The 16171-nt window shown below is 45.7% G+C and overlaps 1 protein-coding gene across 11 annotated transcripts in view; it reads right to left on the reverse strand.

Annotated features, from left to right (window-relative positions):
- The window catches only part of PACS2 (phosphofurin acidic cluster sorting protein 2), a 256899-nt gene that overhangs the window by 136632 nt on the left and 104096 nt on the right, over window positions 1–16171 (reverse strand). For all 11 annotated transcript variants that reach the window (XR_008306723.1, XM_053248447.1, XM_053248442.1 and 8 more), the window contains exon 8: window positions 5965–6024. Coding sequence is in view for 10 of the 11 variants with exons in the window: in XM_053248447.1 (XP_053104422.1) it covers window positions 5965–6024 (60 nt within the window). In the remaining variant the exon portion in view is untranslated. The remainder of the gene's footprint in view (window positions 1–5964; window positions 6025–16171) is intronic.

Below are 16171 nucleotides of genomic sequence, written 5' to 3' on the forward strand. Positions count from 1 at the left end.
AATGAATTTACCTGAGGATGCCAATGGCCAGCTTTGTGACTGGAGGGAGGAGACACTCGTGATGGGCCAGGAGGAGGGCTTGGTGGAGGAGGCAGAGCAGAGTAACGAATCCTAGGAGGAACTCTTGCTGCCAGTGTTATCTCAGAGGGCACACAGGCACGAGAAGCGGCGTAACCAAGTCAGGGAGTTGAAACTCAGCAGTTGCTTGCAGCATTCACGAGACTGATTGAGGCTAGCTGACTGGGCGGAGCGCTGATTGATTCCAGCTGGCAATCTGCTATAAATTCATCAGCTTCACTCGGGACAGGCTACTGGAGACAAACCATCAACAACTTTGAGGCTTCCCTCTGTGATGCCTTGGACCCGGGACCTTGGGGATCTGGTTGCAGGGAATATGGGTTGGACTTGGTACTCAGTGGTGATTTGTTCTTTTGTGCTTCTTTACAGACGCTGAACGAAACCTCGTGCCTTCCTGGAGGAAGTGTGTAACCAGAGACCTCTCTTCGCCTGCTACTATATCATAAATTACGGATGGCTCATCAACTGTGGCAGGTATACAACACCAAGGCACGCTTTGGAATATAAGTATTTCTAACCCCATGACTCAGTGTGCTTTTTTTGGTATTATATACCTGGGACTCCACTGCAACAAGGACTCCAGCAGACCACCTTGGTGTATCCCTCTTTACTGAGGCCACCTAAGCTGAAATCACTACCTGGATTGTCCCATGTACCAATCGAGCCAGCTTACCTAGCAGGCACAGGAAGCTGGGTCCCCCGAGAAGCCATTCTCATGGGCATCCCTCCACACTAATTCCTACAACTCTCTTGCTTTCCACTTCACCTCCCTGGACGGACACTAGTCTCCAACCTTGCTCCTCTATCTCCTCTAGCCCGCCTGGGAGTTTACACATAATTTGGAACTTTAAGCTAAACGTGCCTGTTTCTAAATATATTTGCATTGCTTTTACAGTAGGGCTGCCTAGTAATTTAGTCTTATTATTTTGCTTTCAATAAACTTCTTTTTGATTTAATTAAAAGCTCTCTCTCTAGCTGATTTTTTTTTTTTTTAGTTCATATGCTTGCACAAATTAAGGCTGATTGGAACTGTCTCCCCACTTTGAGCTAAATTCCCCACATTTGCGCAAACTGGGGGTGCCGACCAATCACCCTCAAGGCAGTTCCATCAACACCATCCAGGACCAGATCTACCTCACCACTCAGATAATCAGTTTTATCAAACCAAAGGACTTCCGTCTGATCTGGATTAAGTTTCAATTTGTTTGCCCCCATTCAATCCATAACAGCTTGCAGACACCAATTCAGGACATCCACTGCCTCCCTAGTGTTAGCTGACTTAAATGATAGGTAGAGCTGGGTATCATCAGCATACTGATGACACCATAGCCTATACCTAACAGATGACCTCTCCCAGTGGTTTTATGTAGATGTTAAATGGTATGGGGGACAAAATGTTGGGATTTATGTGTATATACATTGTCTTTGTTCTCGCCACTGATGTATTGTAAGTATATCTGTGTACAGACTTTGGTTAAAATTTAGAATGTTTGTGTCAGTCATCAGTGCTGTAGACAGATTTGGTCAGTTTGTATTTCTTATTGGACATTTGAGACTATTATTTTTCTGTAAGGATGATCTTTCACTCAGATCATCTGAACTGTGCACTCTGCTACACGGGGTTACAGGCACAGAGCGCTGGAAATAATAAAACAGGCAACAAGACGTTTATGAACAAGAAATGGCTACTTTCGGGTCTATAAAGTTACATCTGGCTGCAGAGACACTGAGTGATATGAACTATAGAAGTTGGTCATTTAAAGTAAAGATGTGGCTAAATAAATAAAGATGTGGATTGTCTTTTGAACTGAAAAAAACAGAGACCATTAGAGAGTGGAAGAGATCAGCAGACATGGGATGCTGCAAACATGCAGGCCATGGGGCATATCTCCTTAACTATTAATAGTTAATACATTGATATATCATATAGAAAGTAAGAAAACTGCAAGAGCAATATGGGAGAGGTTGAAGGAGGTTTTTCAACAGAAAACTATGAGAGAAAACTATCTCATGCTAAAGTTGTGCAAGCAAAGATTCAAAGGAGGAGAAAAATTACAGAAGCACATAGGCTCTTCCCTTGGGAATGTTGAAAGAATTAGAAGAGCAATAGATAAGATCTGAACCAGCCAAAACTGGGCTCTTGCTAAATACTTACGTTTGTTGGAGTTTGATCGGAGAGAACTAACAGAAAGGGAAGAAACAGTCCAAAATTATGCTTATAAACTTACTAATGGCAGGCAATGTTTTGTGTGTGGAAGTACTTCACATTTAAAGAATATATATGCTAACAGAGAGCAGGAATACAATCTCCAAGAGAGGAAGATAAAGATAAATCTGAGAAAGACAGATTTTTTAAAATAAACAGAATTCTGCATGTAAAAATGAAAGTAAAGGAAAGAAAGTTGTGAACAACACAAAGACATGTACTGCAAGAGAAATTATTTGCAGAATTAATGCAAACTAATCCCATGTGTGGCAGCTCTCACAAGAGTTCACAAGCGAGCTGCTGGGAGGGGGAGAGGAAAGCGGTGAAAATAAGGCCAATGGGCAGGCAGGTGGGGAGAGAAAGTGGTGGTGGGGGAGCAGGGGGAGGAACGGGCGACCGGTGAGTGGTGGGTGCGGAACTGGCAACTGAAGAGCAGGTGGAGGGAGGAATGGGTGACCAGTGAAGAGGGGGAGGAATGGGCGACCGGGGGGAGAGAAGAACAGGCGATGGGGGACTAGCACATAGATGGTCTGTGCAGGTTCAGCTAGTAGCTTTTATTTTGCTACATAGAATAAGGATCTTGGAAGCAATATTTGAGAAAATATAGGTTTCATTTGAGGTCAGTGACCATGAAACTATTGCCTTGCATTAGCATTTTTTAAATTATAAGCTAATGGCATACTGGTGATAAATAGGGATGTGCATAAACTGAGGTTTGTGCACAGGTTCAGCAGCGCTGGGGGACCTTTAAAAAAAGAGAGAGGAGAGAACGTCCTTACCTGCTCTCTGCTTATAGACAATGAGAAGGGTAATGTAGGGATTCAAGTGTTGTGTTGAGGTTTGAGGTTCTGCACACAACCTCACTGGGGCAGACAAGTGGGCTATGGGGAAGGCGAGAGCTCGCGTGTCTTTCCCAACTGACGAGCAGCTGCCATCCTCCCCTCGCTGTACGGCGTGCCCACACTGCACTGCACGCCCACACGAGCAGCGGTGCAGTGAAAGGAGATGCTGGGAGCAGGAGGACTTCCTTCCTCCCACATCCAAGGCTGCCTCAGGACACAAGCACAGCAGCTGCACTCTGTGAGGCTGCTACTTCCCCCCAGACTCACTGCCAGAAATGGTGGTGGGCTGGGGTGAACTAGTTTAACCTGGTGGCTACTGCCCAGACCAGGCATCCCCAAACTGCGGCCCTCCAGATGTTGCTGAACTACAACTCCCAGCATACCCAGCCACAAAAAATTGGGTCTAGGGATGCTGGGAGTTGTAGTTCAGCAACATCTGGAGGGCCGCAGTTTGGGAATGCCTGGCCCAGACAATTGCAGGCCGAAGTTAAGTGAACCACAGGTTTGCTTAACCTCAGCTAAATGCTGGGTTTGTAAGAGGGCTTTGGTGCAGCTAGAGTGCCAGGAGCAACCTTAGGAGGAGGAGAGCGGGTCTTGTGGTAGCATGACTTGTCCCCTTAGCTAAGCAGGGTCCACCCTGGTTGCATATGAATGGGAGACTAGATTTGTGAGCACTGTAAGAGATTCCCCTTAGGATGGACTTTACCCCTGCAAGTATAGCACTTCTAAAAAGGTGCACTGACGTTAAAAGGAAAGAAAGATCTACAGTAATAAAAACCAAGGGCGTGGTCCATCTAAATTACACAAACACTAAAAGAAAATTTCTGTGTAAGAAAGAAGTAGATAGGAAAGTCAAACAACTTAAAACTCCTGCAGAATCTTTTTTTTTTTTTTTTGCAGTCAAGAGAGAAGTGAGGGGGAAGAATACCACTCATCCAGGTATGAGTGCATGGCTACAAATTACTTCTTGAGGTGGTGGTGGGATTTGAGTGCCAGTTCCCTGACGAGAATTCTAGAATGTTTCAGAGCTGTTTTGCACAGGCACAAAACCCTTGTGTAGAGATGCACAGAGAACACAATAGGTAAAAAAGAATTTGATTGATGGACTGAGTATACAAAGCAAACACACGTGATTATGTAGAAAACAGGTATTTTGTGATTCAGTGGGAGCTATTCGAAGACACAAGTAGCATCAAGCATTCCATAGACCTTCTGTCCTTAAGCCATATAAGCACCCTTTTAGAACGTAGAGATCAGGGAATTTGACTTTAGCTCTAGTTATAACATTTCCTCCAAGCACATTTTCTTCATTCCTATGCAGGAATACATTATATATGCATTGTACAGACTAATCTTCCAAGGTTATATAATCAGTGACCAATTACTTTTCAATTTGTGTACCACCCTGAAGTCTTAAACATCATCAGAAAGAATGACATAAACGCACAAATAGATAAGGACAAGGTCAAATGATCCTATAATAGAAAATGACAGTATTAGTATGCATGCTATGCTAACTATGCATCATTTACAGAAGTGGAGATAATTCTATGCCTTTGTATCTTGGAATAAGAGGGTTAGAGGGATATCAGAGCTACCCAGCAACATTTCTACAGTCTAGATACGTATAGCAATAACTGAAGCTTGCATATCTGTCTTTGTAGTAACCACTGCTTATGCCATCAAAACAACCAGAATTGCCTGAGATATAGAGATACTACTCTCAAAAGCAGTTTATTCTTCATTTGATTTGATTTTTTTCTTCTTCAGTTGTTATCAGTTTATGCAGTTTACTTTGCTGCCTGGACCAAATTTGGAAATGTTAAGTTACTGGCAAGAAAACAAGCTCTACCTAAACAAATGTAGTACTGCTGCTGAAAGTCCCTCATATACTGATTACAAGAGTGCTAAGATTGGGCAGAAACCTTCTTCCAGGTTTCCCTTCCCGCCACTGTGTAGGATCAAGCATTCCATAGACCTTCTGTCCTTAAGCCATATAAGCACCTTTTAGAACTTAGAGATCAGAGAATTTAATATTGAATTTAACAGTCAATAACATATAACATTTTTAGTTACAGAAACTGAGAAAATAAGATAGAAAGGCCATTGGAACAGGTACTAGCTGCTTTCACACGAGACAATCCATTTGGTAACAGGATTTCCACAGCATGCATTTCAGAAAAAGGAGCTATTCTGACGAACAGTGGAAAGTGGGTTAAGGGTGCTTAGCCCGCTTTCTACCAATCGTGAGACACCGGGCTTGCAGCTGAGCCTGGTTGAGTCAAAGCGGGTCACCCACTTATGTAGCCCTCTCCTAAGCCCGAGTTAGTGGAGCGAGTGCTCCGCTAACCTGGGCTTCCCGATCGTGAGTTGCCACGAGTTAGTGGAGTTAGCGGTTAAGCCCGAGTTAGTGGAGCGAGTGCTCCGCTAACCTGGGCTTCCCGATCGTGAGTTGCCACAGCGCAGCTCCAAGCCGCGGCTCCTCACAAGTAGACCCCAGGAGGGGAGGTGAAAAGCCACCTCCCGGCTCCCAGGGTCTCTCTAGCATGCCCTGCGCACTTGTGCAGGGCATGCTGGAGCGGCCCGCACTCCCGCCAGCACCCGCCGGCTCTGTTACAGAACTGGGAGTCATGTGGGTGGCTGGTTCGGCGACTGTCTGCTTGTGTGCGGGGAGAGTGGGCTAAGCCCGCTCTCCCTGCTCACCCTTACAAAGCAGGTCCCACTGATCATGAGACCCACCTCAATGTTTTCATGCTCTTAAATTTATCCAACTCAATTCTCTTAGCTTCCCAAATAATGTAAACCCAATACAGAAAGAAGGTGCTGGCGACAACTTACCTCATCAGATACCTTAAACCTTCTCAACAGTGCCACCACTTTTTGCTTGAAGTTTTGCTGCTGCAAACATAAATGCTTACGTTAATAAGCAACATTCTTCCACTGCATCATCAATACAGTACATATCTTCCCCCCCTCAATTTATTTGCAAACAACTGAAAACAAACACAGAGATTTTGAATTTCAGAAGAGAAAACTTCTCCAAAATGAGGAGTATGGTGAAAAGAAAGCTGAAAGCGAAAATCAGGAGAGTCACTTCGCTCCAGAGTGCATGGATTTTATTCAAAACCACAATACTAGAAGCCCAGTTAGATTGTATACCCAAAAGGAGGAAAGGAACCAATAAGTCCAGGAGGATGCCAGCATGGCTAACAGGTACCATCAAGGAAGCCATAAAAGGGAAGAAGACTTTCTTCCGAAATTGGAAGGCCTGTCCAAATAAAGAGAACAGAAAGGAACAAAAACTCTGGCAAAAGACATGCAAGGTGACAATAAGGGAGGCAAAAAGAGAGTTTGAGGAACATTTAGCCAAAAGTATCAAGGGGAATAACAAAAACTTCTTTAAATACATCAGGAGCAGGAAACCTGCCAGGGAGGCGGTTGGACCATTATACAATGAGGGAGTGAAAAGGATTATTAAAGAGGATATGGAGGCTGCAGAGAAGATAAATGAGTTCTTTGCGTCCATCTTCACAGCAGAGGATACTGAGCATATACCTGTTCCTGAACCAGGCTTTTTAGGGATGGAGGCTAAAGGACTGAGTCAGATAGAAGTGACAAGAGATGGTGTTCTAAACTGTCTGGAAAAACTGAAAGCTAACAAATCACCAGGGCCGGATGGCATCCATCCAAGAGTCCTCAAAGAACTCAAATGTGAAATTGCTGACCTCCTTGCTAAAATATATAACTTATCCCTAAAATCAGGCTCTGTACTAGATGACTGGAGAGTAGCAAATGTAACACCGATTCTCAAAAAGGGATCCAGGGACGATCCGGGAAATTAAAACTGGTTGCTTACTTGTAACAGATGATCTGGTAGTGGTCCCATACATTCATAACTGATGGGTTCTGCGCCTGCACAGATCAGCTTCGGTTGAAATCCGTTAGCTCCTCGCAACGTCAGCAATCGCCAGATGCATGTGACTGTAGTACCCCCTTTTGGCGGTTGGGTGTCTTTACAATCAGTTTCTTGATGGCCAACCATGGCATTGACTGATCAGAATGGCACCACTTCGTGATGCAGAAAATGAAACAGGTAATCTAGTAGCAAGCCACATTCCTTGCAGGGATGGACAGGCGGGTTTTATGAATGTATGGAACCACTACCAGATCATCTGTTACAGGTAAGCAACCTGTTTATCTGGACAGTGGTTCCAGACATTCATAACTGATGGGTAACTCACAAGCTGTTTGTTTGGAGGTGGGTACGCTCTGAAGCTACTGCAGCACCCTCTTCAGAACTGCCCGTCCAAATTCTTCTGCGGCCGCCGCATGAAGGTCTAAGGCGTAATGTTTTACAAAAGTGTGTTGAGACACCCAGGTGGCTGTAGTACAGATGTCATTAAACCTGATAGCCGCCAGATGTGCAGCCGAGGTGGCATAGGCTCTAGTGGAGTGTGCATGTATTGAGGCCGGCGGGTCAACACCCTGCTGGCTATAGGCCAACCTAATAAGCTCCACTAACCAATGCGAGAGCCTCTGACTGGAGAGTGAACAGCCTTTCTGTTTCCCTTTCAGGCACACAAACGTTTCGTAGTCCGGATAGGCTGAGTAGCTTTCAGATAATACAGCAAGGCCCAACGTACATCCAGTGAATGCATCACGGGTTTTAGACGTGTAGTCGGATTACGGAAAAAGGTGGGCAGTACTACTTCCGTGTTCAAATGGATGTCAGTTATTTTTGGTTTGAATTCTGGATCTAAGCGCATGACCACACGATCTGGATAGAATCTCGTGTAAGGTTCGTCAATTCGTAGCACTCCAAGTTTACTTACCTGCCGTGCTGATGTGATTGCCACCAGGAATAAGGTCTTTAAAGATGTGTGTTGCAAAGAAGCAGAGTCTATTGGCTCGAAAGGTGCCTCTGTCAGAGAGGAAAACACCAGGGAGAGGCTCCATTTCTCAGCGGGTGGTTTTATGAGAGGGTACAGGTTATTTATCCCTCTCAGAAAATCCTTGCATTTTGGGTGGTAGAAGACCGTTTTGCCATCCCACCCATCATGATGGGAGGATATGGCTGCCATATGAACTTTGATAGACACATTTGCAAGTCCACTCCCTTTCAGGGAAGTCAGGTAAAAGAGCACTGCTTTCAGGCTAGCCTCTTTGGGGCCATAACCTTGAGACGCTGCGTACACACAGAATCTGTGCCATTTGACCCTGTAGTTGCATCTAGTAGATGACTTACGTGTATTAAGAAGGATCCGTCTTAAAAGACTATCTTCCACGCCGTCAGATTGAGCACCATTAGGTTTAGGTGCCATATTCGGCCATGGTCCTGAGTTATCAGATCTGCCCTGTGAGGAAGTCTCCTGTACTTGCCATTGGACAGTTTGAGTAGTTGCGTGAACCATGGCGCAATCAAAATTGCCTTTGTTCCATCTTGTCGTAACTTGGCCACCTGCCTGGACAGTTACGGGGTTGGTGGATAGGCGCAGAATGTGCCCTGGCTCCATTGATATTGAAAAGCATTGCCCTTGGAGTGAGCACCCAGACCCATTCTGCTAACTGGGCAAAGAGGCACCTTTTACCACGGTGATTCTCTTTATTTAGCAGGGGGAGAGTAACTGGCCCTATCCACCCCCAGCACAGTACTTCCAGTGACTGTTGCTGGTGTGTGTCTTATGTTTCTTTTTAGAATGTGAGCCCTTTGGGGACAGGGAGCCATCTTATTTATTTGTTTGTTATTTCTCTTTGTAAACCACCCTGAGCCATTTTTGGAAGGGTGGTATAGAAATTGAATTAATAATAATAATAATAATAATAACAATAATAATAATAATAATAATAATAATTATTATTATTATTATTATTATTATTATTATTATTATTCTGGAACAATAGAGAAAGCATTTCCTGCTCCCCTCTGTTGCAAACAGATCCACCTAAAGATGACCCCACAAACTGAAGAGCTGTGTCAAGATGTCCTGGTTCAGCTCCCATTCGTGATGTAGGAGAACCTGGTCCCTGCTTAGGGAATTCGCTAAACAGTTTTGTACGCCCTTGATGTGGATGGCTACTGGATAGATTTGACGCGGAATACACCAGTGCCAAAGTTGTAAACTGCGATTGCACAGGGACCTGGACACAATCCTGCCCTGCTTGTTCACATAGACAATGGCTGTTGTGTTGTCTATTTGCAGCTGAATGACCCGGCTGACCACCTGGTTCTCGAAGGCCAAAAGGGCCTTGTATACCGCCTAAAGTTCCAGGTAGTTGATGTGTAGCTGTGCCTCCCGTGGAGTCCAACAGCCTTGGACTCTGTAGTCTGCCAGATGTGCTCCCCAGCCCAGCATCAAGGCATCTGATGTTACTGTCAAGGTGAGTAACGGGATGAGGAAGGGCATGCCTTTGAGCAGGTTTGTTTCCTTTGTCCACCAGTGTAGGGTGGTCAACACCCCTGTCTGAAACCACAACCCGCTTGGACTGTGATTCGCTTTGTGGATGGAAGGCGTGCAGAAACCACATCTGCAGCCTGTGCATGTGTAATCATGCAAATGGTACAGACGTGTTGCATGAGGCCATCAGGCCCAGCAGAGTTTGTATAATCTTTACTCTTTGCTGTGGACGGGCCTGGATTGTCTGGATGAGTGTTTTTATGCGTTCGAAGCGGTCCTTGGGCAGAAAGGCCATCTGCTTCGTCATATCCAGTTGTGCCCCAATATACTGTAGCTGACTTGTCGGTTCTAAGAACGACTTTTTCCAATTGATCCAGACCCCGAGGTCCCGTGGCAACATTGTCACAATGTCTATGTGGGCCAGCAACTGTTGATGTGTCCTGGACGTAAGGAGCCAGTCGTCCAAGTATGGGTACACTGACAGGCTTTGTGTCCTGAGATAGGCAATTATCACCACCATGCATTTTGTGAATACCCGTGGGGCAGTGACAAGGCCGAAGGGTAACATGTTGTACTGGTAAATCTCTGATCCCAAGGTGAACTGGAGATACTTGCAGTGACTTTTTTGTATCCCGACATGGAAGTACGCATCCTTGAGGTCGAGCGTTAAAATCCTGATGGAACAGCGGGAAGATGGCTTGCAATGTAGTCATCCGGAACTTCCGCACTTTGATGAACTGACTCAGTGCCCGCAAAGCCATTATTGGCCGTATCCCCCCATCCTGTTTGGGTATTTGGAATACCTAGAGTAAAATCTTGTTAGGTCGTGAGCCCACTCCACCGGCGATATGGCTTCCTTCAGCAGCAGCTGTTGAACTCCTTAATATCGGAGTTTCGGGAGTAAATTTCATGCCCGTGAATGGAGGATACTCTGTGAACTCCAGCGCATAACCCGTTGTAATTATGCGGAGGACTCAATGGTCTGATGTTATACGGGGCCATGCTTGGGCATGACTTGCCAGTTGTATGGTCGCTCTGGCTGGCGTCAAGGTGATGGTTTTCCTTGCGCTGAGGTTTAGTTGAGGTGTCCTGTTGATGTTGGTGGGAAGCTTGTTGCAGTGCACTAGTGGGCTCAGACCCAGATCAAAGTTGTTGTTTGGATTGTTGCGCTGACTTATTACAGCCAGCCTGACCTGACTTGTTCCTGGGATAGAATGGTTTCCTGTTAGCATTGTAGCGTTGGTATGGCCACCGGAAGTCTCTGCGGTCAGATTGGCGATAGCTAGGCTGATGCTTTTGATAATTTTGTTGAAATGGTTGATATCTCGGGTTAGAGTACCTCAGATGTGTAAAGGAGCGTGCGGTGATCTTAGATTCCCCCCCCCATTGCTCCATAGTTTCATCAGTTTTGTCTGAGAACAGCCCTTTCCCTTCGAAGGGGAGAGATTCTATGTGGTCTTTCATGTCCTGCTGCAGACCTGTCACCCTCAGGCAGGCATGTCTTCTCAAAATTATGGAGGAGGTCAGAGTACGGGACTCAGATTCAGCTAAATGTTTAGCATTTGCCAGTTGCTGCCGAGTCACTGTTGTTGTCTTATTAAAGATCATTTCAAATTTCTTCAGGAATTCTGTTGGCTCTAATATTGCCTGCTGATCATAGAGTTGTTCCCAAAGTGAATGAGTATATTTAGCTTGGCATGCTACATAATTTGCAATCTTAATTGACAGACATGCAGTTGAATATGTGCGCCTGCCTAGGACATCCAGTTTACGGCCTTCTTTGTCTGCAGGCGTAGTATGTCTCTCCCCCCCCCTTGATGTCATGGCACAGTCCACTACCAAGGAGTTTGGCGTTGGATGGTGAAGCAGGTACTCATTTTCATCCTCCTGTATGCGATATAATGCTTCTAGCCACTTGGAGGTGGGCGCTGAGGTTTGAATTACTTCCCACGCCGATTTCACAGCACGAGAAATATGCAGTAGCATAGGAATATAAACAGGTTGTAATCCAGTAGCAATACTCATCATATTGTATACAGGGTCATCTAACTCTGTTGTCTTCTGTTTCAGGTTCAGACCCAATACATGAGCCATGTCTGCCACCTGGAGGTGATATCCTTTCATCTCTTCCGTGAGGGAGATTGAAGGGATGGGTGCCACATCAGGAATGAGATCCAGAAGTTCAGGTTCCTCCCCATCTGGTTCAGTAGAATCAGATTCATAACTGTCTTCCCCATCATCAGAAGAGGACACAACTGGGGAAGCTGGGGACGTCGCCAGTGGTGGCTGAAGGTAAGTAGTGGTTGCAGTCTGAGTGCCAGCCTGACACAATCAGCGTAGCAGAGGTGGCGGTTGAAGGTAAGTTGTAGTTGCAGTCTGAGTGCCAGTGTGCAGTGGTGGTGTGGACGGTTGGGGCTTTGGTAGGAAATCCGCCTGTAAAGAAATAGATCTTTGACCTGTGTGTATCGGGGTAGTCTGGATGGTGCATTCTATTCTACGTCCCACCAAAGGAGCCACGCTTTCCCTTTTCCACTGAATGTAAAGAGTTTACTCCTCTGGGGAGATGGTATGGTATTCTTCTGTGGATCGGTTGGCTTCCCAACCTCCCTGGGGCAAGATACCCCTTAGGGAAGGTGCCCCTTCCTCAAAGGATGGTGTTCTAGGGAGCGCTGATATCTGTTTCTCTGTCTCCGCCTCTACGAGGTGGGTGTGGAATCAAGTGAAGGTACCCATGGAAGGGGTGCTCTCTTTCGAGCGCAGCAGCTAGAAAAGCTTTGTAGAAGTTCCTGGTCCCTTGACTTCTTCAAGTTGTTCCCCCTCCACAATGTCGTCAGGATAAAGGTCCTGCTTGAGGTCGGGTTCGGCATTGAGCTCGGTGTCACATGTCACTGCAAGTGGAGTCCTATCCTGCCTCGATGTCGACGCTGAAGGGAAGTGTTGCGAATTCGACGTCGGCCTCGATGTCGTAGTGGATTGCTTCGACGTCGGCTTTGAAGTCGAAGAGGGGTGCTTTTGCAATGCTCTCGACGTCGATGGGAAAACATGTCTAGTCGGAGCTGTGGAAGGTGTGGGCAGAGATCGCCGAGGCGTCAGCACCAGGAACAGAGAAACCACTCTATGACGTGGGCTTTGAACAGATTACAGATCAGAAGGGGAGGGGGTGACAGCCGCCGCACCATTGCAGTCCCGCACATGGTGACACTTCTGTTTCTTCGGCTTAGGCTCTTTCGCCATCCCTCCGCCCTTTCTCTTCGGGCTGCCTGGTTTCTTTGCCAGAGCCTTGCCCTTCGGTGCTGAAGGGGCCGATGATGGAATGACCGATGCCGAGGCTTGAGTTGGCACCTTCGAGACTTTATACTGCATAGACTGAGCAGGTATCTGCACCTCAGTAGAAAATTTTTGCCTTGGAAGTAAAGCGTCCTCCATTAAGGCAACTTTGAGCATCACAGCACCGTTTTTTAATGTCTGCTTATTGAAAGTAGAGCAGACAGAACAGCCGGCTGTATTATGGGCCTCTCCAAGACAGAGCAAACAGAGCTCGTGCCCGTCAGTGGAGGGGAGCTTTCCGTTACAGTCACGGCACCTCTTGAAGGTGGTTTTCTCTCTTACCCTGTCCTTACTCATGAGAGGGTCTTTGTTTGTCTTTAAACTGTTCCAAGTCCGTTCCGTAATCTTGCCAACGTCCGAGTCAATTTCCTTATCCGTTGGGGTTTCTGAAGAATGTCCGTTTCCATGCCAAAGATCATTGCCAGAATTATTTTTCAACTTTAAAAGCTAAAGAAATTATGTTTTCCGAGAAGCAACTGTTCCGAGGACTGATCGCTCTGGCGGTCAGCAAGAAACTGATTGTAAAGACACCCAACCGCCACAAGGGGGTACTACAGTCACGTGCATCTGGCGATTGCCGGCATCGCGAGGAGCTAACGGATTCCAACCGAAGCTGATCTGCGCAGGCGCAGAACCCATCAGTTAAAGGCATCCCTAGAGTTCTTTGCACAGTATTTCATGTGTCTCTGGGCCCATAGATGTAAGGTTATATTAGCTAGTTAGCCATCCACTGAACAAAGCCATCCATAGCATAAAGATAACTTAGCTTTGCCAATTCATCCCAGATCAGCTCTATTAAGACAAAGCTCAAGTTACATTATTTTTTGCCTCCCAACACGGAAGGTAAATGAAGTGCCTGTTCCAATCTTGGAACAGAACCACCCAAGTCAGAAAGTTTTTAGTGTTCTGAGTGCCATTTGCAACTAAAATATATTCTGGCCTCTGTGCATGCGCAGCATCCATTTGCATACTCAGCATCACCACACAAATAGCTGTCATGTGTGCACAAAGCTCCAAAGAGCACAATTTGGAGTGCCAAAATGGCACTCTGAACATTTAGAATGTTCCGAGTTCATTCTGTTGGAATGTTCTAGGTATTTGCATTCTGTTCTGAGCTTGGAACGGAACGCAAATGTCATTCCATGCACATCCCGAGTTAGAATGTCAGAATAGCACTTGAGAGACCCAGGTTCAAATCTTGGGCCAGTCACTTTCGACTAACTTACCTTACAGGGTTGTTTGTAATGATATAATGGGGAGAGGACCATGTAAGAAAGGCAGGATAAAAATGTAATACATCTTGAGTATGCAATCTAAATAATGAATAGTTGGATGCTATGAGGAAAAGTAAATGCAATACATGTAAATGCAATACATGTTATGCCAACAGTTAACTTTTTAAAGAAGCGTTTTTTGTATGTCATCACAGAAATTGGCAATGAACAAGCCCTCTACTACGAGGCAAAAACAATCAACCCTGTAGGGCTTGTGTACAGCAAGTGTAAATTAGTTGCTCTGGTGTCACTATACTGCTCTCTACTTGTGAAATGGCAAACTGAATTAAATGATTCTCTCACAAGAGGAGAGTAGAGTAAATAGTTACAGATGATGTTAGTAAGTCAAGATACATATTACTGAAGATTCAGGGTGACTGCAGAGGATGGGAAGTGAAAAACAGGTTAGTATCTTGTTGGTACCCACCCCCAACTTTAAATAAAATGATAGTCCAATTCTGAATGCCATTATCAGCCTGACCTTATGCAAAGTAATGGGCACCATGAACACTGAAATCCATGGGTTTAGGAATGCCTAACACAGTCCAAATACTTTCCCATAGGAAAGTTCTATGTCTCCTGTCCGTGCCAGAGTTCCCTCTAACAGAGATTACCAGATGTTGTTGACTACAACTCCCATAATCCCCAGACAAAGGTCATTGCATATGGGGATGCTGGGAGTTGTAGTGGACAACATCTGGGAATCCCTTAGAGGTAACACTGGTCCATGCCACCCAATATCCTGTCCTAAGGAAATATCTTAATGTCACTGGAAATGATAATGAAAATGATATAGTTCCTCACTTTAAAAGGCTCACAAATGAGGCCCTAGAACTAAAAACCACAACAAAGCATTCATGTGCATCTAACTCAGAATGTTCTTTTACTCCAAACAGGGAGAATGTAGGAGAACTACAGGTTGCATACGTGTAACTTTGGTTCTTCTAGTGGTCATCTGTCCTTTTACACAAATGGGCTAGAAACCTGCGCAGAAACGTGGTTGGAACCTAACTAGTTCAATTCTCTTGCTTTGGGTGGAAACCAAGATGACAGAGGCCGCTACGGACCTAACTGAGTGTGCCTTAATGGTTACAGGCAACTGCTTATGAGCCAATTGATAGCAAAGCTCAATTGTTGAGACTATCCATCAGACACGGATTGGGCAGAGTTGGAGGCCTTTATGTGGTTCATCATAAACAACAAACAAGGAAGGAGTTTTCTTCCTCCACTCAGCAGACCTCTGAACATAGAAGGATAACACCCTTCTAAAGTCCAAATGATGGAACCTTCGTTCCGCATCTGAGGAAGGATTCTGGAAAAACACAGGTAAAGTGAGTAGTGACGAACGGTGAAACATAGAGACTACTTTGGGAAGGAATTGGACATCTGGCCTGAACACCAACTTGTCCTTGTGGAACTGAAGGTATGGTTGATCAATCCTCAGGACCAAGGAGGGTGATCAGTCCACTCACCTTCCTAGTGGAGGTAGTGGCCACTAGAAAGGCGACCTTCCAGGTCAGGAGACGGGGCTCAATTGAAGCCAAAGGCTCAAAGGGGGCTGTAGCAAACCGGCCAAAACCACAGACAGATCCCAGGTTGGTGACATGACAGGATTGTTCAGAAAAACATGGGACAAACCCTTCAGGAAACTCTTAACCACCAGGTCTTTAAACCACAAACCCCAGGTCGTTGGGGAATATGCCACAATGACAGCCAAATGTACCTTAAGGGACGAAGGCTCCTTAAGGGACAGCAGATATGTAGATATATATTGCACAGAAGGATTAAATGCATCAAACTCATGCAAAGAAGCAAATGAACAGAAACGAGTCCACTTGTGATCATATGACTTCCACGTGGACTGTTTTCTGGTTGCGACCAAAACTTCCTTAAGTCTCAGTGGGAAGTTATCAGGACCTTCCAGGCCATCAGATGAAGGGGCTGAACATCCGGGTGGAGCACCAGTCCCCCCCTCCCACGACAGCAGGTCCAGAAGTGCAGGAATGCGCACCCAATCCACTGCCAGCCACCTCAGGGCTGGAAACCAGG

Source organism: Hemicordylus capensis, chromosome 4, assembly GCF_027244095.1.
Source record: "Hemicordylus capensis ecotype Gifberg chromosome 4, rHemCap1.1.pri, whole genome shotgun sequence".
NCBI classification, from domain to species: Eukaryota; Metazoa; Chordata; class Lepidosauria; order Squamata; family Cordylidae; genus Hemicordylus; species Hemicordylus capensis.